The sequence below is a fragment of the Brassica napus genome, chromosome C1 (genome assembly GCF_020379485.1).
Source record: "Brassica napus cultivar Da-Ae chromosome C1, Da-Ae, whole genome shotgun sequence".
Taxonomy (NCBI): domain Eukaryota; kingdom Viridiplantae; phylum Streptophyta; class Magnoliopsida; order Brassicales; family Brassicaceae; genus Brassica; species Brassica napus.
In genome coordinates this window covers 18,402,139-18,430,039 of record NC_063444.1, presented here as the reverse complement: position 1 = coordinate 18,430,039, position 27,901 = coordinate 18,402,139, and the positions used below count along the sequence as shown (strand labels likewise).

Below are 27,901 nucleotides of genomic sequence, written 5' to 3'. Positions count from 1 at the left end.
GGTACGTTTCTCAATGGTAAATACAAAGGGACGCTACTCACAGCACTAGCTCAGGACGGTAACTTCCAGATTTTTCCAATAGCCTTCGCAGTGGTTGACACCGAAAATGATGATTCGTGGCATTGGTTTTTTACGCAACTAAAACTTCTGATTCCTGACGACGAGGGTATTACGATAATCTCGGACAAGCATAACTCGATAGGGAAAGCAATTAGAAATATGTATCCGTTGGCTGCTCGGGGAATATGCACCTACCATTTATATAAGAACATATTGGGACGGTACAAATGAAAAGAAGCATTCCGTCTGGTGAAGAAAGCGGAGAGATGTTTTAGGATGTCTGACTTTACTGCGATTTTCGAGGAGATTGAAGCGATTCATCTTGCACTCCACAGCTACCTCCAAAGAGCTGATGTCCGCCTGTGGACGCGTGTTCATTTCCCGGGCGAGAGGTACAATTTGATGACTACAAACATAGCGGAATTAATGAACAGAGCATTGTCGCATGCTTGAGGTGTAAACATTGTTCGAATATTAGAATCGATATGGGTTATGATGACCAGATGGTTTGCTGAACGGAGAGAGGATGCCAGATCGCAGCCAACGACGCTTACGCGTGGTGTCGAGAAATTACTACATGTAAGTCAGTCGTAACAGTAAAAATAGGCCTGTCTTTAAAATTCATAAAATTCTTAAGTCAGCCGTTTCATAAAATTCATAAGTCAGCCTTTATAATTCTTAAATCAGCCGTAATATGTAATAACTCAGTCGTTTCATATTTATTCTTTTTTTGTTAATAGGGTCGTGTAACTGCCGCCAGAGAATTGACGGTCCAAAGGATTGATGATCATCACACTGAAGTTAAATATGGATCTTCTAGCGAGTCTTTGAATGTTGTTAATTTGGTAGAGAAAAAGTGCACATGTCGGCATTTCGAACGCGAGAAATTACCATGTGTACACGCAATCGCAGCTGCGGCGTACAACAATGTTTGTCGTATATCCCTGTGCAGTCCTTACTATAACAGTGAATATTCGGTGAGCGCATACGCTGAATCTATCATGCCGGATGACTCAGCGCAACCTGTTCTAGAAATCGTAGCAAACCAACCGTGCTTGCCACCGTATATTTGTCAACAACCAGGAAGACCTAAGAAAAATAGGATGAAATCTGCTTTAGAAGTTGCACTTCAAAACCAACGTCCTAGGAAAGAACACACATGTTCTCGATGTAGACAGAGTGGCCATAATGCGAAAACTTGTCCGATGTAAGCAAGTGTTGTCGGGATTTTCATGTTTTTGAATTACAGCTGGATTTCTGTTTTCACTTATATATATTACGGCTGGATTAGGGATTTTCATGTATTTGAATTACGGCTGGGTTTTTGTTTTCATTTATATATATTACGGCTGGATTAGGGATTTTCATGTATTTGCATTACGGCTCTGTTTTCAAACGCAACTGTTATAATTCCCGCCCAAAATAAGAAACGTCGCAAAGTCAATAAACGGCAGATTAATTGAAAGAATTTGTATTACGGCTGAATAAATAAGGCATTTCTCGAACAATTATATGTTCAACTCTCTATCTAAATGGAATATTTCCCTCTTCTTGAATTGCCTGAAGAAATTCAGGCGTTGGTGGTTGAACGTGTGACCCGTAACTCCTTCCAAGATCTCTATGGCCTCAAAGCATCGTCCAAGTCGATGAAAGCGTTAGCAGAGCTTAGTTATTGTTTCTTTTGGCTGATTTATTGTTCAATTACGGCTGCATTACTGTTTTATCATAGCTGATTTATTGTGCATCAAACACTTAAAAAAAGAGGTTCATTTACGTGCATTGCAAAACGTTTAGATTTCTTAGTTTACGTGCAGACATGTAAAACGTCAATTACAAATGAACGGAGGGAGTAATAATTAGCCTCGATATTCTCTTATCGTTGGCTGAGTTAAAGTAATAATTAGCCTCGATATTTTAAGCACGTGCCACCATTAATCGACAACTCAATCCAATCAAGCAAGTGGAAACGTCCCATTAATAATGAAAGTGGGTGAGTGATAATCTTCGTTGTGGTATAAACAATGATGAGTTAGCTGAGTTACTTTACACTTTACGACTGAGTTACTTTATACATTACGGCTGCACGACTGAGTTACTTTACACTTTACAGCTGAGTTACTTTATACATAACAACTGAGTTTCTAAACAATGTTATCATTTGTTTGCTTCACGGCTGAGTTTGTAAACAATGTTATCATTTGTTTGCTTCACGGCTGAGTTTGTAAACAATGTTATCATTTGTTTGCTTCACGGCTGATATACTTTAATACGTTAAGTCTGAGTTACATAAAACATAGGCTGATAAACAAAGTAGTAGTAGTAGCAAAGTAACGACATTCGAACCCCACAAACAAACACATTCCTCAAACACCGACCCTGACTCATACATTCTTCTTCCTTTCCCTCAGATGCCGTCTTCATTACTTCAATCTCTTTCTCCAACCGAGCAACGCTAAGTCTGAATTCCGAGATGTCTTTGTTCATGCATTTATCAGTGACTTAATATCCTCAACTTCTTCAACAAAACACTCATCCGCCCATTTTAATAAATGTCTCTGTTTTCACAATATAACCATATCTAAGTACTACGTTACAGAACATGCGAAATAAGAACCAAAACGAACCTTATTATATCCTTTTCCGCAGCAATAGTACAATCTTCCTGGAGTTGTAGGGGTTCCAGATGTAGAAATGTAACAGGGTTCACCACACCAACACTATTTCGGCGTTCCTCTTTTCGCGTTCAAACGGCGTCTGTGAGAATTTCCTGAAACGCTGGATGAAGAAGACATTTTGATTCTCAAAACAATTTCAGAAACGAAATGGAATTACATGGAATTAGGGTGAGAAAGACGACATGATGAAACGACATCGTTTCCACACGCGCCATTATTAAAATAATATATAAATGTGTCGATATTGTAAATCCCTCGACACATGCGTCACAGACTGTTAATAATTAGCCTCGATATTAGGTTTGAGCCGCATTTTTCACACGCGTCATAATTAATGGACAACTTAGTCCAATCAAGCAAGTGGAAACGTCACATTAGAAATGTATTATATTAACATTCACAGCTGGGTTTTGCCGTTTTACAATGGCTGGATTATGATTAATTTATTTACGGCTGAGTTTCGGTCACTTATGGCTGGGTTTATCGTAAACTAACATTCACAACTGAGTTACCTTATACGTTTTGGCTGAGTTAACTTTAAGTTTTCACTAAGTTAACATTCACAGCTGAGTTATTTTATACATAGAGGCTGAGTTATTATAAAGATACGGCTGAATTAAACAAACATATTATGACTGGGTTATAGTACTTAATATACAAGAAATATGAATTCGACATGTTTACATTCAGGAACCGAAATTATCAGATTCAAAATACAGACAAGGCATCACTTTCAGAAACCAAAATTGTCAGTTCCAAGCTCTTCAAACATGTGGACGAGATCATGCCAGACTCTTGTTAACATCCACGGAGGCTTGTCGCCTCCGATTGTCCAAGTTCTCTTCAAATAGCGCATCTGGCAACAAAATAGCGTTCTGGCCACAAGATTAAAATATGTCCAAACTGTCGAATTATGCCTTCGATCCCATGTGTTTTTGCGCTACAAAAAAAAATTACAAAACCGTTCAGAACACATCAGAAAAATAACTCAGCAACGCTATGCTGCCATATTAAGTGGACAAACAGTTCTTTCAGCGAGTTGAAGAAACCAGCGTTCCTTAAAATGATCGGGAATTGCGCGGTATGTCGGCCAATCATGAACCCAACCTTCAGCAAGAATCGACGGGATGACGAGAGAGAGGTCACTTAAAAATTTGAACCAGATAGTACTGGTTGTGTCAAGTAATTCACCCGGACCAGGGTATAGAAGAGGGAGGTTTTCACGATTTGCAGAGCTTAGTATCACATTGACACTGTTCTCTAACATCGTCGAATAACCAGAAACAATCGTCATAACATTTGATGGGGATAGAGAGTTTTTATTTAGGTTTTTTTAGAGAGAGAAAGGTGTAAGAGAGGAGACAATATATAGAGAGGTACAGAACGTCAAACGTCTCGAGTTAAAATTTCTCAAGAAGCAGTTATCTTTTTCCCGCCAAACGTCAAGATGAAGTTACACTTTACGGTGAGTTACATACCACATTTACGGCTGACTTAGTAAATGGGGTTTAGGGTTTAGAGTTGCTTATTTAGGGTTTAGGTTTGTTTTTTTGGGTTTTTAAGTTTGAGATTTGGATTTATGGTGCAAGTAGTTATAAAAACACAAATTCATGATAAATAACACAATAATAGTTTATGAGTTTTGAATTATGCTCACACCTTATATGCATCAGTTAAGTTTATGAGTAATTGTAAGATAAACATATACCTCAAGATCATGATTGATTCTAAACTCGTAGATTCAATAAAGAAGACACATTCAGTTGATTATATATTCACTTCAGATATATAATTGGAGTTTCAATTTAACATTTTAAAGTATAAACATTTTTTTTTTTGAATATAGGGTATGTTTGAGGTATGGCTGAGTTATAATATCGTAACAGCTGACTAATACTAATCGATACGGCTGAGTTATATAAAAATGTTACGATTATAGGGTATGTTTGGGGTAAGGTTGAGTTACGTATATACGACACGGCAGAGTTATAAAAACGATAAGACTGAGTCAAATACTTAATAACAACATAAGTCAAGTACAAAATAACAACATAAGTTCATCATAAAACAACAACAACATAAGTCAAGTACTTCATAACAACACATTTTCATTTAGCCATCATTTGGTCCGTCACAATATTTCCTCCTTCAGCGAGAATATCTGCTGCCATCTTCATCCGTAAACGAATATTTTGATCGTTTTGATCGTTTATCCCATCAAACGTTACACAAGGCGCTAGACACTCCACAAACTTCAACGAATACACCCCCACAATCGCCAACCTGGATGTTTTGTGGAGTGTATCTTTTGCTCCTCCTTCTGAAAGAGAACTTCTTTCTGCTAATGGGTCGGATATTGGCAGGAATATGTACACTCAACATAGCGGGAATCATGTGCGTCAGCGGTTTAAATGAATTTAGAATTCTCTGCTCACTTTCGAGTGTTACCTCTCCAAAGATTGGATCGTAGCAATCAATCTTCTCCTTCTTCAGATCCACGTGATACACAACCCAGTGATTTCTGCCGGTTTGAAGACATCCGTACAAGTGATCCACATCTTCATACCACTTCAAGTTTGTTCGACAATGATCGGGAATCCTACCATTTATCATATCTTCATAATCATAACCTTTGAACATGAACATTGTGGGTTTCATCTTGAACTGAGCGTAATCGTGAATAAAAAAACTTTGCCACCAAATGTCAACGAAGGCAATCCGCTTGGACCAGAATGGAGTGGGCTCTCGCATGGACTTTTTAATGAGGACGTTCATATACGCCACGACATGCTACATAAATAATATTAACAAGTCAGCCGTAATCAAATATATAACTCAGCCGTTATATAATAAAAGAATATATAACTCAGCCGTGATATAATAAAAGAATATATAACTCAGCCGTAATAAAATAAAATAATATATAACTCAGCCGTAATAAAGACTTACATTATCAAACACTCATCCATACTCATTCTCCGGCCACGGCCTCTCATGGATGAGTATGTTGTAGAAGTCACTCTCATGATCAGCTGTTAGTACTTCTTTTTTACCTGGTGCTGCTGGTGGTTTGGGTGGAATTGCCTTGATGTGTTGCATAAGTTTCTCCAATAGCGTCGGATCAACAGGTGCTAGAGGGTCATATATTGCTGATGAAGGAGTAACATTCTTCCTCATGCACGTCGTTCCATTATGTCCTACGTTCGGAAAAACTAATGATGAAGAAACTGCCGCCATTGACAACCCTTTTGGAGTTAACCGAACATTTTTCTCCCGGTAATCCTTAATTATGGCAGATCTAACCACTTCAGAATTCTCGACATCAGACTCCAGCGCGAATTCGTTCTGTTCTGCAACAACTTCGTCAGTTATATCAGCCAATGAACTGTCCTCTACATCAGGTTGTACCTTGCAACTTGTTACACCGTCACGCAGTGGAGTCACCTTTTTGTACTTTGACCCAGTCTGTTTTTGCTTCTTTAGCTCAGCCTCTTGTTTCTTCTTTAACCCAGTCTCTTTTTTCTTAGCCTCAGCCACTTTTTTCTTAGCTTCAGCCTCTTTTTTGTTATCCTCAGCAGCTTGTTTCCTAGCCTCAGCCTTCTCCTTCCTCTTAAACGCAACATCTGCCTGCGCTGCTTTTTTCTTCTCATCGGCTTCCTCACCCTTAACAATACGCTAGCGCCTGCAGCCGCGTCCATAGGCTGAATCCTTAGTAGCGTTATCATCCTTAGTAGCCTTTGCAGGAGAAACTACTACGAAATCAAAAGGCCGCATATCTGTAGCTTTATCGACACTACCAAACTCCTCATCCAAAGTCCTTTTCACCCCCTGATTCCTTTTCAAGCTCCTTGGCCAAATTTTTTTTCGGTCCAAACCCCTTACTAGGAGTCGCAGCTACTAACGCTGGACTATTGAAAGAATTCTGATCCATTCGAACCACCGGTGATGCCATCGATAAAGAGTTTTCTGATAATGGTGGAGAGGGGTTATCATGGTTTTCGGGAATTTTCCCAATCCCCAGATCTTTCAGATGCTCCTCCAGTAAAGCATTCACCCTGTCATTAATGGTCTTTTGGTCCATCAATGGTATGTTTCGGTCTAACTCGTAAGCTTCCAACCGTGAGTCAACCTGATCAAATTTTCTGGAAATAATATCCAAAGTACTCACAATGGTCGTTAGAGTCGCTTTGTTCTCCAACTCCAACTCTTTGCTACCTTCCTTCTCGCTAGAACCCTTTTCCGCTGCATCAGCTTCAGACTCATTCTGTGTCTTAACTTTCTTCTGCTTCTTAGTGGGTGGCTCAGCTTCTGACGAAACTCCACCCTTCATTCTCTTCTTCTCATTCCCCTTCCCCTTTGCATTCCCCTGCACTTCCCACAAACCTTTCACAAATCTACTTGAATGTATGTATGTTATCAACCTAACAAGTTGTGGGTCATCATCTTCACCCGGCCAAATAGGAAACATCTCTTCAATTGAGTCCTTCAAAATCATCCTCCTCACACGCACCTGCAACACCAGGTTATAACAAAACTCAGCCTCCAAACTAACACAAAACTCAGCCATTAACTAAAATAATCCAGCCGTGATTTAACACATAACTCAGCCATCAACTAAAATAATTCAGCCGTAATTTAACACATAACTCAGCCATTAAGTAACTCCGAACTCAGCCATCAAATAAATTAAGTCAGCGTTAAACCTTACCTCGCCATGCTTTTCGATTTCGGCAGACAACAATTTATCAAAGCTTGCACGTGTACGCTTTCCACCCCATTGCAAAAGCGGAACGTCTTCGTTATTGATCACTCTCCCAAAACTCTCACCGAAGCATGTGACGGATTCATAAGCCCAAATCAATAACGCGTCCTTCATGCCGCTTATTGTGTATGAACCTCCATCTAGAGCCAACATTTTAATAGAGTCAATTAGAACTTTGTATGCAGTCCGACCCCATGGATACGACCTCATGGCTTCATCGTCGAATACCCTTATTGCACTTTGAAAGGGTATCCTTGAATTGTGATGCAAACAATAGACTCTCATGGCTTGAAGAAGTAGCAGCCCCAACCACTTGCGCTTTTCAAAACACCAAAGCGGACAGAACGCTAATGCTGCCTTCAGTTCATCTAACTTTGGTCCCATCCCAAGCGGCACCTTCAACTCCCCCCAAAACTCGTTGTATTGACCAGGATCAAATTATTCTGTTGGCAATGGACCTGTGTTTAGCCCAATGATCTCACCAAACTCGAGCAAGCTACGCCTGATAGCCTCATCAACCACGAGACACCATATCTCCTTCTTTATAACTCGCAGCTGTCTACACAGTAGATAGTGCACGGTCCTACCAAACCATATGCTTTCGCGTTCAGCTAGCATAGCAACTACTCCAATGGGAGAGTTTACCGGTTCTTCCCACACATCAAGTCCTATTGTTTCTCAAACGTGGGGGAAATGCTCTGGATGGAAATTGTGATTAATAACTTTACCATCTAGGTTAGAAGACCCTTCAGGGTAAAGTCTTGGTGGGTAATCCCCTGATTTAACTTCAGCAGCATCCATCTGATCATATAACCCAACAATAAAATCAGCCACAACAAAACAGTAACTCACCCGCATCATAAGAGTAACACAGTCATAACATAACATTAGGTTATTCACGACACAAATATAACTCAGCCATAACATAACCATAACTCAGCCGCAACAAAACCCTAACTCAGACGCAACGAAACCCCCAACAAAACAAAATCACAGCCGCAACACAATCCTATCTCAGTCGCAACAAAATATAAATCAGGTGAAATATAATACATAACTGACCCACAAACTCAACAAAACACAATATATAACGTCGCGATATCCTACCGGAAAAGACGAACTCGGAGATAAGAATGTGGCGAAGACGGCAGCGAAGACGATTTCGTACAAACGAGTTCAGAATTCTGATTTCGGGCACGATGATAACAGAGAAAACAGAGTACAACGACAAAGAGCTATTTCGACGAAGAGGAAGTTAACACAGACAATGTCGATGACGGAGAGTGGGAGTATCCTCGCGGTTCCTTCTTCGACGGTTCTTTTTCGAGACGACAAAACGATGTTCTTAGTTAGTTAGTTTTTTTAAACTTCGATTTAGTTATGTTGGAGAAGAGACGGTTTAGTTTCTATTGTGATGGTGATGTGTAATTTTAATTACTGATGTGGATTATATGTTTAAAAGTAATTTCATTTAAAAAAAACTAACCAAAAGCCGTTAGAATCATTTACTATGGGTGTCCAAACATTCTAGTTATTTAAAAAAGATGTTTAGCAATCTGGTAATAAACCAACTTTTGTTATACATTCTAGTCATTTTCTCTAAAATCTATATTGCTTATTTAATTTTAATGTCAAAGTTGGTTATTCAGCGAATTGGGAGACATATTAGAATTTTTCAAAAGCTATTGGGTATTTAAGATTAAGCTCGTCGTCGTCGTCATCTTTTGTAACGTGTACTCCTTATAAACCAAATATAGACACAAACATCGAAGAAATTGTAGATTGGATTAAAAAAAAGAACCATGAATTGTTCAATTCGATTTTCTTGTAGCGCTCTCCCACACGACATAATCTTGAAGATCGGATCTTATCTTGAGGTTCTTGCTAAATTTACTGCTTTGTGTTCATTTTCTTGATTATAAACTTTCTGAGACTGATTCTTGGTGATTGGACAGGTGACTGATCTTTGCGCACTCAGTAGCTGTTCTAGGTTCTGGAGAGAGCTATGTGGTTCTGACATCTTATGGGAACCTCTGTTTAAGGAAAGATGGCCCTTGTTGTCCACTTTTGATGGAGACAATACTCTGTTTCCTGATGCACAAACCGATGAAACTTCTCAGGTGGAGGGAGTTAGCCATCTCCATATATTCTTGTTTCTTTTCATATTCAAGTAGTTTTTAGAGTCTTTTGCTCATGGCTTAATCATTAATATATGGATCTGTTTACTGGTGATGATGAATTGTATAACTTACATGTAGACTAGTTTCGTATCTTGGGTATGTTTTTGCTGCATTTTCTTGTGAAAGAAACTGAGATTCTATGTTACTTTGATTCGAGTAGATATAAGGTTTGTTTATGCTTATTTTGTTCTAACATTTCGTTAGGAATGGAGAAGAGTTTACGTGATGCAGCACATGGAAATGGCATCTAGAGCTTCTGAGGTGATTGCATTTGTGACAGAGTGGCCTGCTGCGTTATCACTAGAGGCCAGCGAGTATCTACACGCGGTCGAAACCATGAGCTCGATGCGGTTAGGGTTTCAAGATGTGGAGATGTTTCTCTTCAAACCAAACTTGAGTGTTCTGCTCAACCTGGTTGGACTCATCTACTGTATAAAACACCTGAAACCGCGGGAGCAAGTGTTGGATGGGATGAGGCGACGTGGAGTCTCGGAGCAGCTGGTTTGGGTGAAATGGTTGACGTTAGGTAGATGGTCGCGCGGGAGACGAATGAGAGACGAGACGGTTTCGCGTCAGGTGTCTCTGGCTGATGTTGTAACGGGGAAAGAAGAAACGGTTCTACGAGTGCTGCAACGAGGAGTTGTTCACGAAGTTCTGCGTGTTTGTATCTCAACGGTTGATCTTGTTTGCACCCCTTGCACTAGTAGCACCATCAGAAACTACTAAACCGTACTTGAATGGAGCTTCCTCTTTAATTTCAGCTTCTGGGGGTTTCATATATGCAGCTTGTAAACCGGTTTGGGTTTGTTAGGAACCGAAAATGTGATAAACGTATGTAACTCTATGATTGAAAATCTTAAAATTAATACAAACTAGATCTATTTGTTTTTAATCTTTGCAAACGTTAAAAAATTAATCACATACATTATTGTACTAATTAAATTATAAGAGGTTAATTAATTAAATATAACTGAGTTAGTTTTATTATTCTGAAAATTTAAACGATTTTGATTAATATAATTTTTAATAAACCAATAAATTAATCTGATAATTTAATCTATTTCATAGTTTTTCTTTTATGGATTGCAAAATTGATTTTTTGATTTTGATTTTAAAATAAACTAAGGATTACATATCTTTTAAATTTATTAGGTAGCTAAATATTAGACAATTTCGTAATAATTTTTATGAAAATTGCTATTTATAAGTTCAGTGGTATTGGATAGTAATTATTAACATAAGGTTAACATTTATTTGTGATTCAGTTTTAATAGTTTGATTATATAATCAATTTGGAAAAAAAAAAAGAAAAAAGGGCCAAAAAGAAAGAAAGAAAAAAACAGGCCAATAATTATACTAAACCGGGAGGGGTTAACAAAAACAAAACCAACGAGAGACGCAGGGAGGAAAAGAAAAAGGAAGGTGCGTCTTGTGATATCTGTGCCGCCCCCACGACAGGACGCGAGGGCTTCTTCTTAAAGCATCAGTGAATCTAAACGAACCGAAATTGTCGCCGCCAGCTGTTCAAGATCTCGCCCCACTCTCCGGCTTGTGCGTTCCTCTATTTCTCTCTCTGTAACAGTCAATCTCTCTCTCTTTGTGTGTTCTAAAATAGGCAGACAGTGTCCAAAGTCTGTTTTTTTTCTTCCTTAGTTACTGATTATACGACGATGACATTATGCTAACTAATGCTTGCATTGAATCAAAGTTAATAACTTTCTTCCTCGATTTCGTTTTTTGGGACATGTTCATGTAGAGAATCTGGCGGTAGAATTTGAGCAGAGAAAGAAGGATGGCCATTGATAAGGGGAAGTTCCATGAAGAAGAAGAAGCAGCAGCTGTTGCTCGTTTCCATAAGATTATTTTGGGTTGGGACTATAAACAGCTTTTAAAAGAGACTGAGGTAAAAAGAAAATCATTTATACAACTCCGTTTCTTTTTTTTTTTAATTCCTTTGTAAATACAGATGAAGAACAAGAAGGATACTAAAGCCAAGTTGAGTGTTGTGAAGAATACTTATAAAGATGTTGATGATTATTTTGAGACCTTTGAGCCACTCCTCTTTGAGGAAGTTAAAGCTCAAATCTTGCAGAATCAAGATCCTGAAGAAGAAGGTTTTCATCCTTTCTCCCATTGATCATGAGTAAAATTGTGTATAAAAGTAGGTTGTTTTTCCTCTTAGCAGCATCGGGGTCTGAATTGAGATTGGTAATGGAGTGCAGCGAGGCTGATGGGTTTCACATTCTACAAGTCACTGACGAACGCGAACGCCTGGAGGATGATAAAGTTACTAAATATAAGTCTCTTGGTCCAAATGATCTCTTATTGCTATCAAAAGAAGAGGTTTCTTTATATCTCTTTGATAACTCCTTCATATTGTCTTATCTGAATGTTGGATTTTCAGTTAGAGCTTTGACTTTCTTTTTTTTTTCCAGGTTAAAGGGAGTTCGTTTCCTTCATCTTATGGGTTTGCTATTGTGGAAAACCGTCTAAGTAGTACTAGTCTTCGACTTCGGATGTATTTAGCTGAAGAGGTGGTGCAGATAACCAAAAAAACGAAATCCTCTAGAACAAAGCCCTTTATCCAATCTCTCTCAAATATTCGTTCTCTTATTACATCATCTGCCAACCTCGTAGACAAAAGGGTGCACACTTTAAAGGTCGGTCAGTCCTGTAGTGATGTGCTAACTTGGCTTCTGTTTTTCTGATTTATTAATTGAATGTTGCATTTTGCAGTTATGTGGTTTGTCAACCATTATCAGGGAATATACAGCACTACGATCGATCTGTTCGCTTCCTTTCAAGGATTTAATCTTTACTGCAGCAGAAAAGTCTTGTGGTTATGGAGATGATGCTTGGAAAATATCTGGACCTCTGCATGATTACTTTACCGAAAATCTTAATAAATCTCAAAAGGAGGCAATTGATGTAAGTCTGGCGGCCTTGTAGCTTCTTTTCCTTTGGGTCTTTTGCAGTTAAATTTATCTTCTTTGTCTCAAATATTTTTCAGGTTGGTCTATCAAGAAGATCCTTTGTCTTGATACAGGTTTGACTTCTTCCTGAAGTTATAATTGTTTAGCACTCAATGTCTTTCTCTTAGACTGTCAAGATAAGGAACGTAGATGAGTAGATCAGAGATGCATTGACAAGCAGATGAATGAATTAGTTTACAGTCTGATTTGAATACTAATGACTCAATCCTTCTCTAGGGTCCTCCAGGAACTGGGAAAACTCAGACGATTCTTAGCATTCTTGGTGCCGTTATGCATGCCACTCCAGCACGAGTTCAATCTAAGTATTGATTTTTTTACGTGCCCATCCCCTTGATGCTAACCTTTTGTACTTATGATATTATTAAACTATGCTTCTTTCTTCTTTTCATAATAGGGAGCATGAGCTAAAGCGTCGAGTTCAGATGAGTATTGAGGAGAAGTATGTTTTTCCTCTCATCTTCATCCCCATTGGTGAACTTATAAAATCCTATTGTCTTTCAGATATAGTCACTGGGCATTAGCTTCTCCTTGGATTTTGGGTGTCAACCCACGAGATGCTATCATGCCTGAAGATGGTGATGATGGTTTTTTTCCGACCTCAGGAAATGATATGGTCCGTCGGAAGATCTATTCTGAGACTCACATTGTAATAACCGTGCTTATATATATATATATTTTTTTTGTGTTGTTCAGAAACCAGAGGTGGTTAATGCAAACCGGAAGTACAGGATACGTGTACTTGTCTGTGCTCCATCAAACTCTGCACTTGATGAGATTGTGTTACGTCTTCTGACTACGGGCATGTGTTTTATCCAAAGACTATCTCATTATTTGAATGTTAGTGTTGGTCTAATGTGTTGCACTTTCAGGTCTGCGTGACGAAAACGCCCAGACATACGCACCCAAGATTGTACGAATTGGTGTCAAGCCACATCACTCCGTCAAGTCAGTATGGCTTGATCACCTCGTATGTACCTAATAGCTTTTGCACTTTGATTGCCTTTCGTTGTGAGTTAGGTTTTGTTGCTTAAGATAAACCTTTCTTAAAGAATCCAACTGTCATCGGATCATTATAGGTTTGTTAGTTGTGTTACATTAAGAGGAACCAAACAACGAAATTTCAAGTTCTGTTGATCATTTTCCTGAGAAACAACACTCTATTGCAGGTGGCACAAAGGCGTGGATCAGCCATTGATAAACCAAAACAAGGAACCACAGGAACTGATGATGATAGCATCAAGACTTCAATATTGGACGAGGCTGCAATTGTATGGAGAATTAACCCTCCTCGTATTCATGTAACTTTAAGATTATATTTTTTTTTTCCTGAACATTCACTTGTGTGTTTCTTTGCACTTTCAGGTGTTTTCTACTCTTAGCTTCAGTGGGGCACCAGTTCTCGCTAAATCAAACCGTGGTTTCGATGTCGTTATCATAGATGAAGCTGCACAGGCTGTAAGCCCCCCGGACTAATGCTCGAATGTCTTGCCTACTATAAATTGTGTGATGGTTTCATCTTTGAAAATAGATATTAAAATAGTGATGCTTTACTTTTGAAACTTAATCTTCATAAGACTTTTTGTCGTGGCGTGTATTACATAGAGTTGATTCATGTAATTTCCCTTACCTATGTTGGGGACATCTCAAAAGCATTTGTTGCTTGCTAAGGAAGTGAAGCACGAATGTAAATGCTTATGTCTTCAGAGTTCACTTCTGATGAAATATTGACTCTTGTGCACATGCGCAGGTTGAGCCGGCAACTCTTATCCCCTTGGCCACTAGGTGCAAACAAGTATTTCTGGTAAAATTCCATAAGATTACCCCTTCATGTTTCAAACCTGCAGTATTCTTTTCTCTGGTAGATATAAACTGATAGAAAATTTATTACACTTTAGAGAATAGAAGTGCCCCACCTTTCTCAAAATTGTAGAATATTAGTTGTATCTTGAAACTGCACATGTGAGAAGCGAGCACAAACACCATTAGTTTATTAGTTAATACTTTATATGACAAATTATGAGAAACTTCAATAGCTTTGGGTAACATTGCTTTTATCAGGTTGGGGATCCAAAACAACTCCCAGCTACTGTAATCTCAACTGTTGCTCAGGATTCTGGGTAAGTACTTTAAACCACTCATCACGTGCAAACTTTATCTGTTAATATGTCGTTGTATTGACGTTATTGAATTGTTGTCTTTCCGTTGGTTAATGAAAGCTACGGTACAAGCATGTTCGAGAGACTTCAAAAGGCTGGCTATCCGGTGAACATGTTGAAAACCCAATACCGGATGCATCCTGAGGTATCCCTTAATTTATAGATTCTCACTGAATATCTGGTTCTCGACCAGACTACTTACTCTCTGCTTTTGTCTGAAAAATTAGATAAGAAGCTTTCCGTCAAAGGAATTCTATGAAGAGGCACTGGAAGATGGAGCTGACATTGAGGCTCAGACGACTCGTGACTGGCATAAATACCGTTGCTTTGGTCCGTTTTGCTTTTTTGATATACATGAAGGGAAAGAGTCTCAACATGGAGCAACTGGCTCTAAAGTAAACATGGACGAGGTGGAGTTTGTTCTTCTCATCTACCACAGGCTTGTTACCATGTACCCGGAGCTCAAGTCAAGTTCTCAGCTAGCTATTATATCTCCCTATGGCTACCAAGTTAAAACTTTCAAAGACCGGTTTAAAGAGATGTTTGGTTCAGAGTCAGAGGCAGAGAGAGTGGTTGATATCAACACTGTCGATGGGTTCCAGGTCAAATATTCTACTCTCTCTCACTCACATTTCAACATCAAGTATATGCTGAAAAAATGCAGTAAGCAAACCAAGAACTCAACATTTGTCTTTGTCTTTATCATTGTGAAAAGGGAAGGGAGAAGGATGTAGCAATATTCTCATGCGTTAGAGCTAACGATAAAGGAGGAATTGGTTTTCTCTCTAACTCTCGGCGTATGAATGTGGGGATTACACGAGCTAAGTCTTCTGTTTTGGTAAGATAGGAAAAGCTAATTGTTTGTGTTATCTCTCTCTGATTCATTCTCCATTGAAACATGCAATCAGGTCGTTGGTTCAGCTGCAACATTAAAGAGTGATCCTCTCTGGAAAAATCTTGTAGAAAGTGCTGAGAAGAGAAACCGATTGTTCAAGGTAAAACCATTTTTTTCCTTTTTTTTGTGTTAAAGTACAAACCTTTCTGCATCCGTGTATGTTTTGTGTGTGTTGTTTAGGTATCCAAGCCAATGATTGATTTCTTCAGCGAGGAGAATCTAGAGACGATGAAAGTGACGGAGGACATGGATATTCCTGACGGACCAGGGTTTGAAGATGAAGCTCCTCCAGTTGCAAATTTCGGTAGAGATGATGATAATGACTTTGGTGATGGTGATCAAGACGATGCAGCATTCGCTGAAGATGACTAAATCACAACCAAAATCTTCTCGTTATTAATTAGAAGTAGAACTTAAGAAGTTAGAGGATTACTTGTTTGAACATTTAACAATATCCTGCTTTAGTTTTTTCATGGTTTATTTTTGGTTTAGAGGATAACTATTGGTAAGCTTAAGCATCTTTCTCGCGCCACTTAGCACTCATTGTCCGTCTAGTTTCCTCACTTTCACATATTACATTTACATACATGCATTCAGATGTTATTTTTCTTACCTATCGAACCCATTTATATATATTGAAGTACATTTCATCAAATTTACTCAAATGGTTTAGATGTCTTTGTATATATTAGGAATAAGCAGATAGCTAACTTATACTCTCTTTAATGAGGAAATAGTAAATAAATTGGTTTATCTATCGCATCATTTTAAATAAAATGACGTGGATTAATTGAACGCAAGACGTTTTCACAAATATCATGTTCATTTTAACTGGATAGAAAGCTTGTTACTACACATTATTTTAAAACTAACACGCAAAAAGACATTTATTATTTACAATTCCACTGCATCTTTCTTGTTTTTCTTCTTCTAATTTTGAGCAAAAAGAGTGACAATTTAACCAAGAAGCCCTATTATTTATAATCTATTCTATCTATTCTATTAAAACAACAGTGTGACTATTGATAAATGTTATGTCCAACAATTATTTTTAACAATACATACTTACAAAATTAACCATATATTTTCTAACTGCATCTTTTTAATAGAAAACCACGATTTTCTCTCTAACCTAAACAGTTACGTTTCCTTCTATAAAAAACAGTTGGATTTATGGATTTATGAAGCACAAAAATAAAATACATATTCCAACCATACGTTTCTTTCGTATCTGGATTTCTTCTCAATTCATGCTATGAAAGGATCATGCTTGCTTGCCGTACAGATGACAATCACAAGCCTGATGTGGAGACAATCAATCTGTCGTCATGATCTTAAGTTCGTCACCGTTGGCAAGCTGAGAAGATGACAGTCTCAAGCTTTCTGGTCGTCAGAGTCTCAACTTCGTCGCAGTTGTCAAGCTGAGAAGATTTGGATCTCTTACACTGTTTCTTTTTCAGTTGAAGCGATGATGGCTGAAGCGTCGAGGGTGCGGAGGTGCGGTGGAAGAGGAGGACGATAACTTAGTTTTAGGTTTAGTTAGGTTTTTTTTGTCGGCTGTTTTTTTTGTGTATTTTGTATTTCTATATTCATGTATATTTTATATGTATATATATATGTGTATATAAATAAATATTGAAATCGGTTTAATAAACCTAATTAATTTATAAACCAATTTTAATTTCATAAACCAAAACAATATTGGTAAACCAATTTCAATATGTATTATAAAAATGTCTCATTAAATAATATTAATTTTATTTTTTCGAAAAAAATAATTTTTTGTCACAATTGAAATTTCATTCATAAATTAGTTTGGTGAGGGCATTAACTCAGCCACACCCACTCCTTGTTCATACAAAACTAACGCTCTTTTAGCAAGGCCATCGGCCTCACCATTTCTCAAACAGGGGATCCAAACAAAATCAACAACATCAAAGTGAGCAGATAGAAGAAAGATATCTTCCACTGTGCCATAAATTTCCAAGCTCGGGCTCCTTAAGTTTATGGCCCTAATCAGTTGCATCGAGTCTGACTGAAAACGCACATCTTTGATTCCTCGATTCTTGCAATCACACATCGCTTCTCTCATCGCCATACCCTCTACAACAAGGGCCGATACTGTACAGCTGTCTCCTCTCTTCCCTAAGATCCTCTGTTCCGCTGTCATCACAACCCACCCCAGCCCTGCTTTCAGATTAGTACCCTGCCAAGCCGCATCTGATCTAACGACTGTGTCAGCCTGAAACAGTGGCTCTTGGTAGTGGGGATGAGGTCTTTTCTCTTCTTGTTCCTAGGCTACTTCCCATTCTTTTGCTGCGATGATTGCTTGCGAGAGCGTTTCCGCTGGAGTCCCAACATAGTTTTCAAAGGCTAGCTTGTTGCGTCCTTTCCATAGTGACCACATTATCCAAGGGACCAGTGGAGTCTTGATAAGTCCTGTGGGGGGTAGGGATTTTTGTCCATGGATGTTTGACCAGTCTGCTCTCAAATCTATCAATCCGCTAACTTCAAAGCTTTCATCAAGAGGGGATAGTTTCCACACTTCTCGAGCAAAAGGACATCGAAAAAGAAGATGATTGATAGATTCAGAGCTTCCACATCGCTTGCACTTCGGGTCAACATTGATGTGTCTAGCCAATAATCTCTCTCCAACCGGCACAATAACTTTTAAACATTTCCAGGCAAACATCTTGACCTTGGGAGCTAGTGTCAAGTTCCATACCGTTTTCCTCTAGTCAAATTCAGGGGTAGCTTCATCCTCAAGAATCTCGGCCGTTGCTTCCACCATAGCTATATGATATCCTGTTTTCACCGAGTATTCTCCACACTTCCCTCCAAGCCATCTAAGAGCATCAGGAGCCCCTTTCATGCTAGGCTTGATCCGCAAGATGCGGTCTTCTTCAAAGGGTAATACGACTTGGATGATGCTTCTGTTCCATTCCCCTGTTTCCTCATGAATGAGATCACGAACCGTTAACAGCGTCGATTCCCTTGTAGCTGGACCCATGGGTCTTATGGGATAGTTAAGGCACATCCATGGGTCATCCCAGATTCTGATTGATGCCCCATCTCCAACAACCCATCCTAGGTTTTTCAGTAGTAAGTCCTTTCCCACAAGTACACTCTGCCAGCCGTGAGATGATGCATTTGGAGGGGTGCAGCTTAGGAGGTTGCCCTCTGGGCAATACTTGCTCAATAACACTCTCCCCAACAGACCTTCCAGGTCTTCAAGTAGGCGCCAGCTTAATTTGGCCAGGAACGCATCGTTAAAAGCTTGTATGTCCCTCAGTCCAAAGCCGCCATTGTTTTTTGATAGGGTCATTTTATCCCAGGCTACCCAAGCCATCTTCCTCAACCCTGATCATCCCAATAGAACCGGGTTAGTGCATACTGGATCTTCTTGCAGAGAGATATCGGGATCTTGAAGCAAGTCATAGAGTATGATGGTATCGGCGTGAGAACGCTCTGCAACATCACTAGCTTTCCAGCTGAGGATAAATGTCTATTTGCCCAACTACACGCCTTTTGCTTGATTCTATCCACAATGGACGAGAAGAGGTCCCTCTTACGTCTACCGGAGCTCTTCGGTAGACGAAGGTATTTCCTGGTGCCTCCTTCTTTAAGGATTTGGAGTTCGTTGTGCACCCTCCGTTTTAGTTCCACCGGTGCCTTACGCGAGAAGGTAATGGAAGACTGTTCTTTATTTATGGCCTATCCTGATGCTGTTTCGTATTTGCTCAAGATCGCTTTTAGGGCGCATGCTGCATCTTTGTCTGCTCGGAGAAAGAACATCGTGTCGTCTGCGAAGAGTAAATGAGTTATTCGGGGACTCCCCCTTGCCACTTGAAAACCCTGGATGAGGCCCTCCTCTTGTGCTCTGTTACAAAGACCCGAGAGCACTTCGCTATACAATATGAATATGTAGGGAGAGAGGGGGTCGCCTTGGCGGATCCCTCTGCTAGGTATAACCAAACCTCTGGGAGAACCGTTAATGAGGAAGGAGTATGTAACTGTTGAGATGCACTGCATGATAAAGCCTATCCAGATGTGGCTAAATCCGAGTCGCTCGAGCACATGGGAGATGAAATCCCATTCAAGTCTATTGTAAGCTTTGCTCATATCTGTCTTTACCGCCATCGATACTCTTTGCTCAGCCTTAGACGTCTTCAGCGTGTGGAGCACTTTGTGGGTGATGAGGACATTGTCACTGATCGCACGTCCCGGGACAAACATGGATTTATTTTCCGATATAATCTTTCCTAGGAGTGGCTGTAAACGATGTTAGAGAATCTTAGAGTAGACCTTGTAGTAGATATTGCACAAGGAAATTGGCCTATACTCCGATATCCGTTGCGGGCTCTTAGTCTTAGGTATAAGGCAGACATGGGTAGCGTTAATTCCTCTAGGGAGCACTCCTGACCGAAAGACGCTCTGAATCTCTTCCACTAGGTCTTGTCCGATGTTGTCCCAATGCGTGTGATAGAAGCTCGCCGAGAAGCCATCGGGTCCTGGTGCTTTCTCTCCCTTTACTGCCATTACCGCTTCTCTAATTTCAGTAGCTGAGGGGATTGCTATCAATGCCTCGTTATCTTCTGGTGTAATGATCGAGCTTAAGGCATGTTGGACCGTTTCCTGTCTATCCCATGGCTCCGTGGTATAGAGATTTTTGAAGTAGTCCACCACGGTCTCTATAATCTCCTCTTCTTTATACACCATCTTCCCGGCGCTATCTTCCAAAACCGTAAACGCATTTGCCCGTCTTCTATTCTTTGTTGTCGCGTGGAAGAACCCTGGATTCCGGTCCCCGAGTTTAAGCCAGAGCAAACTACTCCGCTGCTTCCAAAAGGCTTCCTCTGCAAGGTATGCAACGTTAAGTTTGGCATTAATGTCTTGGATCAGAACCGTATCGTTACGAGGGCTGGTCATAGCCTCTTCTAGCTCGCTCTTCAATTGCTCTATGTCCTCTTTGCTATTGCATTGTTGCAATTTATTCCACTCTGAGATTGCTCTCCTTGTGGACGCTAGCTTCTCCATAACAGGCGCCTCAATATATTGAGACCAAGAATCTCGGATAACTTGCTTAGCCTCTTCGTTTGAGTTGAGCCTTCTATCATATCGGAACAGTCCCTTTCGCTTCATTATCGTCGGATCTAGGAAGGACATCAAAGGCTTATGATCAGAGCCTTCATATTCAAGATATTGGCATCTCGCCGTCGGGTAGTTTTCCGTCCATGAACTATTTGCCACCGCTCGGTCGAGTCTACACCTCACAAGATGGGTTCCTCTCTGCCCTCTCTAGGACAATGGATCACCCGAGTGATGGAGATCCTAGAGGTCGGCTTCCGAGAAAAATGTACGAAGGTCTGAAAAGGATCCTTCTGATCTGTCTGGTCCTCCCGTCTTCTCTTCGTTATTGAGTATGTCGTTGAAATCTCCAGTTACGAACCACGGCGCGTCTCTTGCTTCTGCAGTCCTGAGCAGAAACTCCCATAGTTGGTTTCGTTTTGCTCTGTCCGTACTCGCATATACAAAACTAGCATAAAATTTTTTTCCTTCATGCTCAATCATTGTGTCTATTACATCAGGATTAGAATGTAACACAGAGAGTTTCAATTCTGGATTCCAAAATAAAGCCAGCCCTCCTGCTCTGTGGCCTGTCGGAGCGACTAGGTGGTGCTCATCATATCTGAGTTGATCACACTTTTTAAGTACCACTGCATCGGGATTTTTGGTCTCACATAGGAATAAGATGTCAGGCCAAAATTTTTTTGAGAGTTCCGTGAGACGAGGAACTGTCCGGGGATTCCCTAACCCCTGACAGTTCCAGCTCCCGATTGCTAAGGAGCGGGTGTGGACGGGATTCGAAAACCCGCCTTCTTCCTGCTCGGCTTTGGGATCATTCTGCTAAGAGGAACATTATCTGAAGAGTGGGAATTTCCCCCAGAGATTCTTTCTCGAGAGATATCCTTTTGTGTTGAGATGTTCTGATCTGACCCAGCCGTGTCATCTTGATTGATAGGTCCTAATCTTTGGGAAGCTGTAGGTTTCTCTGGGGTACCTTTAGGGCCTACCCCGTGGTCCTCATCATGTAGCACAAGGGAGGTTCATGCCAGATGCACTGCCGCATCTTCCATTTGGCCTCTTTCCTCCGCTTGCCTCACACGTTCTTTGCGAGCTTCTCGCTCAGTGGGGTCAGCACACTTAGTGTATTGGAGCATGACATCTCTCACTTCTATTCTGGCCTCGTGGAGTGTAACTTGTGAGATTGTCACTACAAGAAAACAACAAGGATACTGAGGGAAAAAATCATCGGAATTTCGTCGGAATAACGTTATTCCGACGACATACCGACGAAACAAGTCCTCGGAAATAATTCCTCGGAAATAACTCCTCGGAATTTCTTCTTTCCTCGGAAATCCCTCGGATATTTCCGACGGAATTCTGAGGAAACACATTTCCGAGGAAATTCCGAGGAGCACTAGTTTGTCGGAAATCTCCTCGGAATATACCGAGGGAGATCTTCGTCGGGATATTCATCGATCGATGCGTTTTTGGACTTATACCCATCGATCGACCCGTTTATAAAAACACGTTCGGAATATACCGAGGGACACCTTTCCTCGGAATATTCCGAGGAACATGTCCCTCGGTATATTCCGAGGAACATCTCCCTCGGTATATTCCGAGGAACCTCTCCCTCGGTATATTCCGAGGAAGATGTCCCTCGGTATATTCCGAACGTTTTTATATAAACGGATCGATCGATGGGTATATGTCCAAAAACGCATCGATCGATCGAGTAAAAAATATAATTAATTTCCTCGGAATGTAAAAAATATTAATTTTTTATAAAAAATAAAATTTTTGAAATTTAAATTCGAAAATATAAAATTAAAATTAAAATTGAAATCATATTAATTAATATTCAAAGTTTCAGAAATAAAAATAAAACATTCCGAGTTTTTGGAAAAAAAAAACTACGGGTCTGGCACGTCCGGGAACACCTCGTTCGGGTACATCCTCTGCATCATCTCCATCATTTGCTGGTTCAGCCTCCTCTGTGCCTCATAGCCCGCCTGTTGAGCCGCCATCTAGGTCTCCAACAAAGATATGCGATCATCCTTGTCCTTCAACTGAGCCGTAAGTACTTCTGGATCAACAAAGGACGGTGGTGCAGAAGAAGGAGGAACCGACCGGGTGCGACCACCCAAACCGACCAAACGTCCCTTCTTCTTTGGAACCGACTGAATAAAAAATAGCCAAATTTACAAATTTAAACCAAGAAATAAATGAATTGAACTTTAAAAAAAAAGAACTTACGGATTCAACGATTTCGTTGATTCGAAACCGGGACAAGTTGGTCGAAGCAGTCGAAGCGTCATCCTCGGTTTGAAGCTGAGACACTTCGTCTACTACCTGAGTTTGGACCAGGTCGTCCACGTCCCTCACAAGACCGTCATCAATCTGGCCGGTCTTCTTGTTGGTATACGCCCTCCTCATTAGGGCGAGATCATCAATCGGCTCGCCATCATTTTCTTCCGCCTTGAAAAAAAACATAAATTAAAGAAATATTAGAAATTAGAAGAAATGCACAATAAATTAAAATTCTGAAACTCAAATAATAGAAGAAAAAACGGTTGAACTTACCATGCGATCTCTCAGAGTGGCAATAGATTGAGCACCCAAGTTATGCTTGTAGATGCCCTTCCCTTTACGGTCGCTCCTGCGGTTGGTGGAGTTGGTGGAAGAAGTTTCTTTCGTCTCTTCCTTATCCCAATGCGCACACAACTCCTTCCAGACCGTGTCGTTCATCGACTTTGGGACCTTTTAATAAAAAAAAAATATAGTTTATTAAATTTAAAAATAGTTTAATAATTAAAAAATTGTTTAATAAATTAAATCGAACCTTATTGATTTCCCACTTCTTCTTCCACTCGTGGATCTGCTTCCCATTGTTGTCCATAACTTTATGGACGAAGTGGTGATAGACAAAGAGCGTCTCATCGGAATTCCAGTTGACCTCTTGCTGAAAGAAAAACACAATTAGTAGAAAATTTATATTAAAGATTAAAAATATAAGTAAAAAATTAGAATACTTACCGCAAACTGACGAAACCACAGAACCTGCTTGTCGGTAGGGAAGTGAGTGAAAGTCAGATGTCCCTTGTCGAGGGCCGAGTACATCATACGGTTGATCCATACGCTGATCCCGTTCCCGGATCGGTTGAACCTAATAAAAAGAACAAACGGTTAATAATGAATCCAAATTTAAAGAAAAAAAATGTTTAATTACCATGTTTGACCCCGTCCATGTGGATACGGAGTGAGATAAGGAAGATGGTCACGACCGGGCTGTTGAACCAACTCCGCAACACTCATCACTCCCGGAGGACCCGGAGGAGGAGGAGCGGATGCAGCAGCGGGAGCGAGAGGAGCAGGAGCGGGTGCAGCAGAGGGAGATGTATGGTTGGAGCTGTGGGGCGAAGGGGAATCCTGAAAATGGCTGGAATCCCGAGACTGGCTCCCCGTACCACCACGACCACGACGCTGTCGAGGCCAGATCTGATCATCATAAGACCTGTAAATTAAAAAAAAATATATTTAATAAATACAGAAATATATAAATTATTTTTTTTAAAAAAAAAGTCTCAAATAGGGGTAAAGAACAAATTTTAGACTTCATAATTAACGTAAGACACTTAATAAGGGTTATATAGGTGTTATTCAAACCGCAAAACGTTGTTTTCGGTTTAAAACCCCTATTTCCTCGGAATTTCCTCGGACTATTCCGAGGGAATTCCGAGGAAACCCTTTTCTTCCTCGTAATTCCGTCGGAATATTCCGAGGAAATTCCGAGGAACTAGTGTTTGGGGTTTCAATCTTGTACGTTTTTTATAAACGGTTCGATCGATGCGTTTTTGTTAAAAAACGCATCGATCGATCACCAGATGGACGAAAGCCGTAAGAATGTGATCGATCGATTAGATTATACGATCGATCGATTGAACAAAATCTCAAACGTTCCTCGGAATATTCTCAGAAAATCTTGTACGTTTTTTTATAAACGGATCGATCGATGCATTTGTGTTGAAAAACAAATCGATCGATCACCAGATGGACGAAAGCCGTAAGAATGTGATCGATCGATTAGATTATATCATCGATCGATCGATCAAAATCTCAAACGTTCCTCGGAATATCCTCAGAAAATCTTGTACGTTTTCTTATAAACGGATCGATCGATGCGTTTGTGTTGAAAAACAGATCGATCGATCACCAGATGGACGAAAGTCGTAAGAATGTGATCGATCGATCGAACAAAATCTCAAGCGTTCCTCGGAATATCCTCGGAAAATCTCTTACGTTTTTTATAAACCGATCGATCGATGCGTTTTTGTAAAAAAACGCATCGATCGATGCGTGTGCGAACAGAATTATAAGGCAAAACCCGAACTTTTTGGATCTAAACCTCAGAACTCTCATCCCCTCCGATTTCCCCTATAATTCGACCCCCCCCCCCCCCTTTTTTCTCTCTCTATAATCATCCGATTTGAACAATTTTGGGCTCTATTCCCCTTGATTTTTTGAGCTCTACCTGATTCCTACACTCGTTTTCACCCTAAGACAGGTATACTCTGCGAATCTCCACATTCTCAAATCGTGTTCTTGAGCAATTTTTAAACAGATGTTTAAACATGGAATAGAACACAATTGTTTGTGATCAACGAGTTTGGAACAAGATTTGAGATGATTTAGGGATTGAGAATTTTTTTCAATTTGGTTTTTTTTATCACAACTCGATTGTTTTTTTATCAAAACATATACTGCATACTCACTTGTTTCAAAGATTCTATTTTGTAGAGAATGAAGCGCCCGAAAACATCAGCAAAGAAGAACACACAAGAAGAGGGTTCGTCTCAGCGAGAGAAGCAAAGGCCAAAGAAGTGGGATAAGTCTGATACCACCCACTACAACAACATGAAGAAGGTAGCCGTTCCGGCTACACAACTAGCATGTCCTGAGACGATGACAATATTGGGAATCAAATCAGACATTGAAGGGCTGTTCCAGAACATGGGTCTAGGCCAACTATGCAACCTCAACGAACCTACTTACCGGAGTTGGTACGCCAGTTCCTAGCATCCGCATACGTCAGCCATCCCGATGATAGCCATCAGGAAGGTTTTCTGGCATTCGTAGTGCAGAAAGTATACTTTGAGGTATCTTTCACAGACCTCTGCGGACTATTTGGATTGAGTGCAGGGGAGAGGACATCTGGTCTTTATTGGACTTCAGAGCTGTTGAACTTCTGGGAAACGATTGGCACAGGGGTTTATAGATCTTCTCAGGCAAAGGAGTCACTTATCCGGAGCCCAGTACTGAGATATGCCACACGCCTCATTGGCTCATTGCTATACGGGACAACCACATCCGCATCAGTCACGCAATGGGAGTTGTGCCTCCTGTACCAAGGTGTGAGGCATTTGCTACCGGCATTTGGAAACTCTACATTCCCACCTGCTACTGCCTTCAACATGGGAGCGGTGCTGGCTGCAAACTTAGCAGGATACAAGGGGAAAGTAACCAAATCCAAGAGCAGTGCATGTGGATTTGGTGCAGTGATTACTCGGATCCTTACACATGTGGGTGTAGACTGCGAGAACCATCAGGTAGCACTGGACAGATCGAACAACATTGCTTGGAACTACCTGGATGTCAAAAATCTAGTAAGTAAGGAGTTCATAGCTGGTCCTCACTCGAGGATCCATCGGGATGGTCCTTACGTCTACGTATTCCAGGACCGAGCGAAGAAAACCCTCTACTGCCACCTGCCTCAGATCGGCCTGACTGCTCTACTTTCAGAGGCTGCAGTTGAGTTCCTACCCCCTGCTACCGCACTAGTAGACAAGCCATCCTTCTTCACGCCAAAATATCAGACCAAAGGCAAGGCCGTGGATGATGAAGAAGGAGAAGATGAGGCTGCACAAGCCATTCCAGATGATTCACAACCCCATCAGCTACTCCCATCAGACTCCAGCCAGTACAAGCTGCAAGAGCTTCCACCGAACGCCACTTCGCGCCAGCAACAACATTGGAGAGATCAGAGCATAAAGACAAACAACGACATGCTACACAAGATCTGGGCTGCCATTTCACGTATCAGGCCGTGTCGTTGCCAAAAGGATGATGTAGTTCATCGGGACAACTCTCCATCCAACTCTGGTTCGGGTTCGAGTGGTACACACAGGGTAAGAAAGAGGTCTAAGAGACCCAAAGATGCAGGAACATCTGGAGCAGGAGACGAGGAGTAGGAGCTATGTTTTTTTTTCCGGTTAATTTTGAACTTAGTTTTGAACTTAGTTTTTTATTTTATTTTTTTTTAATTATGAGTTCCTATATCTTTTACATGGTTTCTTCGTTTTATTTGGTTGTGTTTTGAGTAGTTTTTAATTGGTATTCAGCTTTGCCTTGCTAGATAAACCAAATAACTAATATCCGAGGAAAGAGGTTATATCAAGTGTTCCTCGGAATTTCCTCGGTATTTCTTTAAAAAAAAAAAAAATCAATGGTATTCTGTTTCCGAGTCATCATCACTAGATGAATCTGAATCTGGATCTTGGTGAAACTCTCCAATCACTGGTTCATCCTCTACGTGAACGACGGCTTCCTCTCCGAAGTCGGTTAAATCGACTACAAGGCCAACTCCAGCTAAATCTTCTGCTGCACTTAAGTTGCCGGATGTGCTTGGTTGTAGTGGGTCTTCCAGCTCAGAACTTCCCTGAACTCGGCCTCTCGGGTTGAGTCTTGTAACAGTAACCCATGGATCATCTCTGTTCCTTACCCGGGGGTACTTGATATAACAAACCTGTAACATTTAGAAAAATTATAAATTAATACACATGATGATGAATCATTCTGAATAATTAACATTTAATTACCTGATCGGTCTGAGAAGCAAGAATGAAAGGATCATAATATTGCAGCTTTCGCCTCGAATTTACTGATGTAACACCAAATGCATCTGTTCTCACACCTCGATCTGGAGTGTTGTCGTGCCAATCACAATAGAAAACAGTACAGCGCAATCCAACCATGCCCAAATACTTGATTTCCAAAATCTCATGTATGTGTCCGTAATATACATCATCTCCTGATGCAGAACAAACGCCAGCATCA

The 27,901-nt window shown here is 40.4% G+C and overlaps 4 protein-coding genes across 7 annotated transcripts; 3 read left to right on the top strand and 1 right to left on the bottom strand.

Annotated features, from left to right (window-relative positions):
• The first annotated feature begins 336 nt into the window (after positions 1-336).
• On the top strand, positions 337-1,271 carry LOC106377741. The gene is made up of 3 exons (XM_022693971.2): positions 337-452; positions 564-639; positions 801-1,271. The coding sequence occupies exons 1-3, from the start codon at positions 337-339 to the stop codon at positions 1,269-1,271; spliced, it is 663 nt and encodes a 220-aa protein (XP_022549692.2).
• A 5,269-nt stretch (positions 1,272-6,540) lies between these two features.
• On the bottom strand, positions 6,541-8,355 carry LOC125579859. Its single transcript, XM_048743741.1, has 6 exons — positions 8,350-8,355; positions 8,226-8,298; positions 7,956-8,165; positions 7,726-7,815; positions 7,444-7,637; positions 6,541-7,245 (listed from the first exon to the last, which is right to left on the bottom strand). Exons 1-6 carry the CDS (start codon positions 8,353-8,355, stop codon positions 6,541-6,543), a joined length of 1,278 nt encoding a protein of 425 aa, XP_048599698.1.
• Positions 8,356-9,199: 844 nt separating this feature from the next.
• On the top strand, positions 9,200-10,569 carry BNAC01G22380D. The gene is made up of 3 exons (XM_013819187.3): positions 9,200-9,374; positions 9,453-9,617; positions 9,882-10,569. The coding sequence occupies exons 1-3, from the start codon at positions 9,300-9,302 to the stop codon at positions 10,401-10,403; spliced, it is 762 nt and encodes a 253-aa protein (XP_013674641.1). The 5' UTR covers positions 9,200-9,299; the 3' UTR covers positions 10,404-10,569.
• Positions 10,570-11,034: 465 nt separating this feature from the next.
• LOC106380637 (probable helicase MAGATAMA 3) lies at positions 11,035-16,376 on the top strand. 4 transcript variants are annotated; one of them, XM_048745997.1, is made up of 21 exons: positions 11,035-11,228; positions 11,434-11,580; positions 11,644-11,791; positions 11,863-12,020; positions 12,113-12,337; positions 12,414-12,605; positions 12,688-12,723; positions 12,887-12,972; positions 13,065-13,109; positions 13,172-13,283; positions 13,364-13,469; positions 13,540-13,637; positions 13,837-13,938; positions 14,033-14,125; positions 14,418-14,471; positions 14,729-14,787; positions 14,887-14,971; positions 15,054-15,428; positions 15,542-15,664; positions 15,735-15,821; positions 15,902-16,376. In XM_048745997.1, exons 2-21 carry the CDS (start codon positions 11,470-11,472, stop codon positions 16,091-16,093), a joined length of 2,487 nt encoding a protein of 828 aa, XP_048601954.1. In that variant the 5' UTR covers positions 11,035-11,228; positions 11,434-11,469; the 3' UTR covers positions 16,094-16,376. The 4 variants fall into 4 exon arrangements, with proteins under 4 accessions (XP_048601954.1, XP_048601951.1, XP_048601952.1 ...); XM_048745994.1 differs by having other exon boundaries at positions 11,860-12,020; XM_048745995.1 differs by having other exon boundaries at positions 11,041-11,252; positions 11,860-12,020.
• The last annotated feature ends 11,525 nt before the right edge of the window (positions 16,377-27,901 follow it).

What these genes read in the sequence shown, in the direction of transcription:
- BNAC01G22380D (XM_013819187.3), top strand. Translation starts at nt 9,300, where the DNA reads ATGAATTGTTCAATTCGATTTTCTTGTAGCGCTCTCCCACACGACATA. An exon ending in AGATCGGATCTTATCTTGAG is followed by an intron (nt 9,375 to 9,452) that starts GTTCTTGCTAAA and finishes GTGATTGGACAG; the next exon opens with GTGACTGATCTTTGCGCACT. An exon ending in AAACCGATGAAACTTCTCAG is followed by an intron (nt 9,618 to 9,881) that starts GTGGAGGGAGTT and finishes ACATTTCGTTAG; the next exon opens with GAATGGAGAAGAGTTTACGT.
- LOC106377741 (XM_022693971.2), top strand. Translation starts at nt 337, where the DNA reads ATGTCTGACTTTACTGCGATTTTCGAGGAGATTGAAGCGATTCATCTT. An exon ending in GTTCATTTCCCGGGCGAGAG is followed by an intron (nt 453 to 563) that starts GTACAATTTGAT and finishes TATGATGACCAG; the next exon opens with ATGGTTTGCTGAACGGAGAG. An exon ending in GTGTCGAGAAATTACTACAT is followed by an intron (nt 640 to 800) that starts GTAAGTCAGTCG and finishes TTTTGTTAATAG; the next exon opens with GGTCGTGTAACTGCCGCCAG.
- LOC125579859 (XM_048743741.1), bottom strand. An exon ending in GATCATTGGGCTAAACACAG is followed by an intron (nt 7,816 to 7,955) that starts GTCCATTGCCAA and finishes TGTTTTGAAAAG; the next exon opens with CGCAAGTGGTTGGGGCTGCT. An exon ending in AAATCGAAAAGCATGGCGAG is followed by an intron (nt 7,246 to 7,443) that starts GTAAGGTTTAAC and finishes CTGGTGTTGCAG; the next exon opens with GTGCGTGTGAGGAGGATGAT.
- LOC106380637 (XM_048745994.1), top strand. Translation starts at nt 11,470, where the DNA reads ATGGCCATTGATAAGGGGAAGTTCCATGAAGAAGAAGAAGCAGCAGCT. An exon ending in AGCTTTTAAAAGAGACTGAG is followed by an intron (nt 11,581 to 11,643) that starts GTAAAAAGAAAA and finishes TTGTAAATACAG; the next exon opens with ATGAAGAACAAGAAGGATAC. An exon ending in AATACCGGATGCATCCTGAG is followed by an intron (nt 14,972 to 15,053) that starts GTATCCCTTAAT and finishes CTGAAAAATTAG; the next exon opens with ATAAGAAGCTTTCCGTCAAA.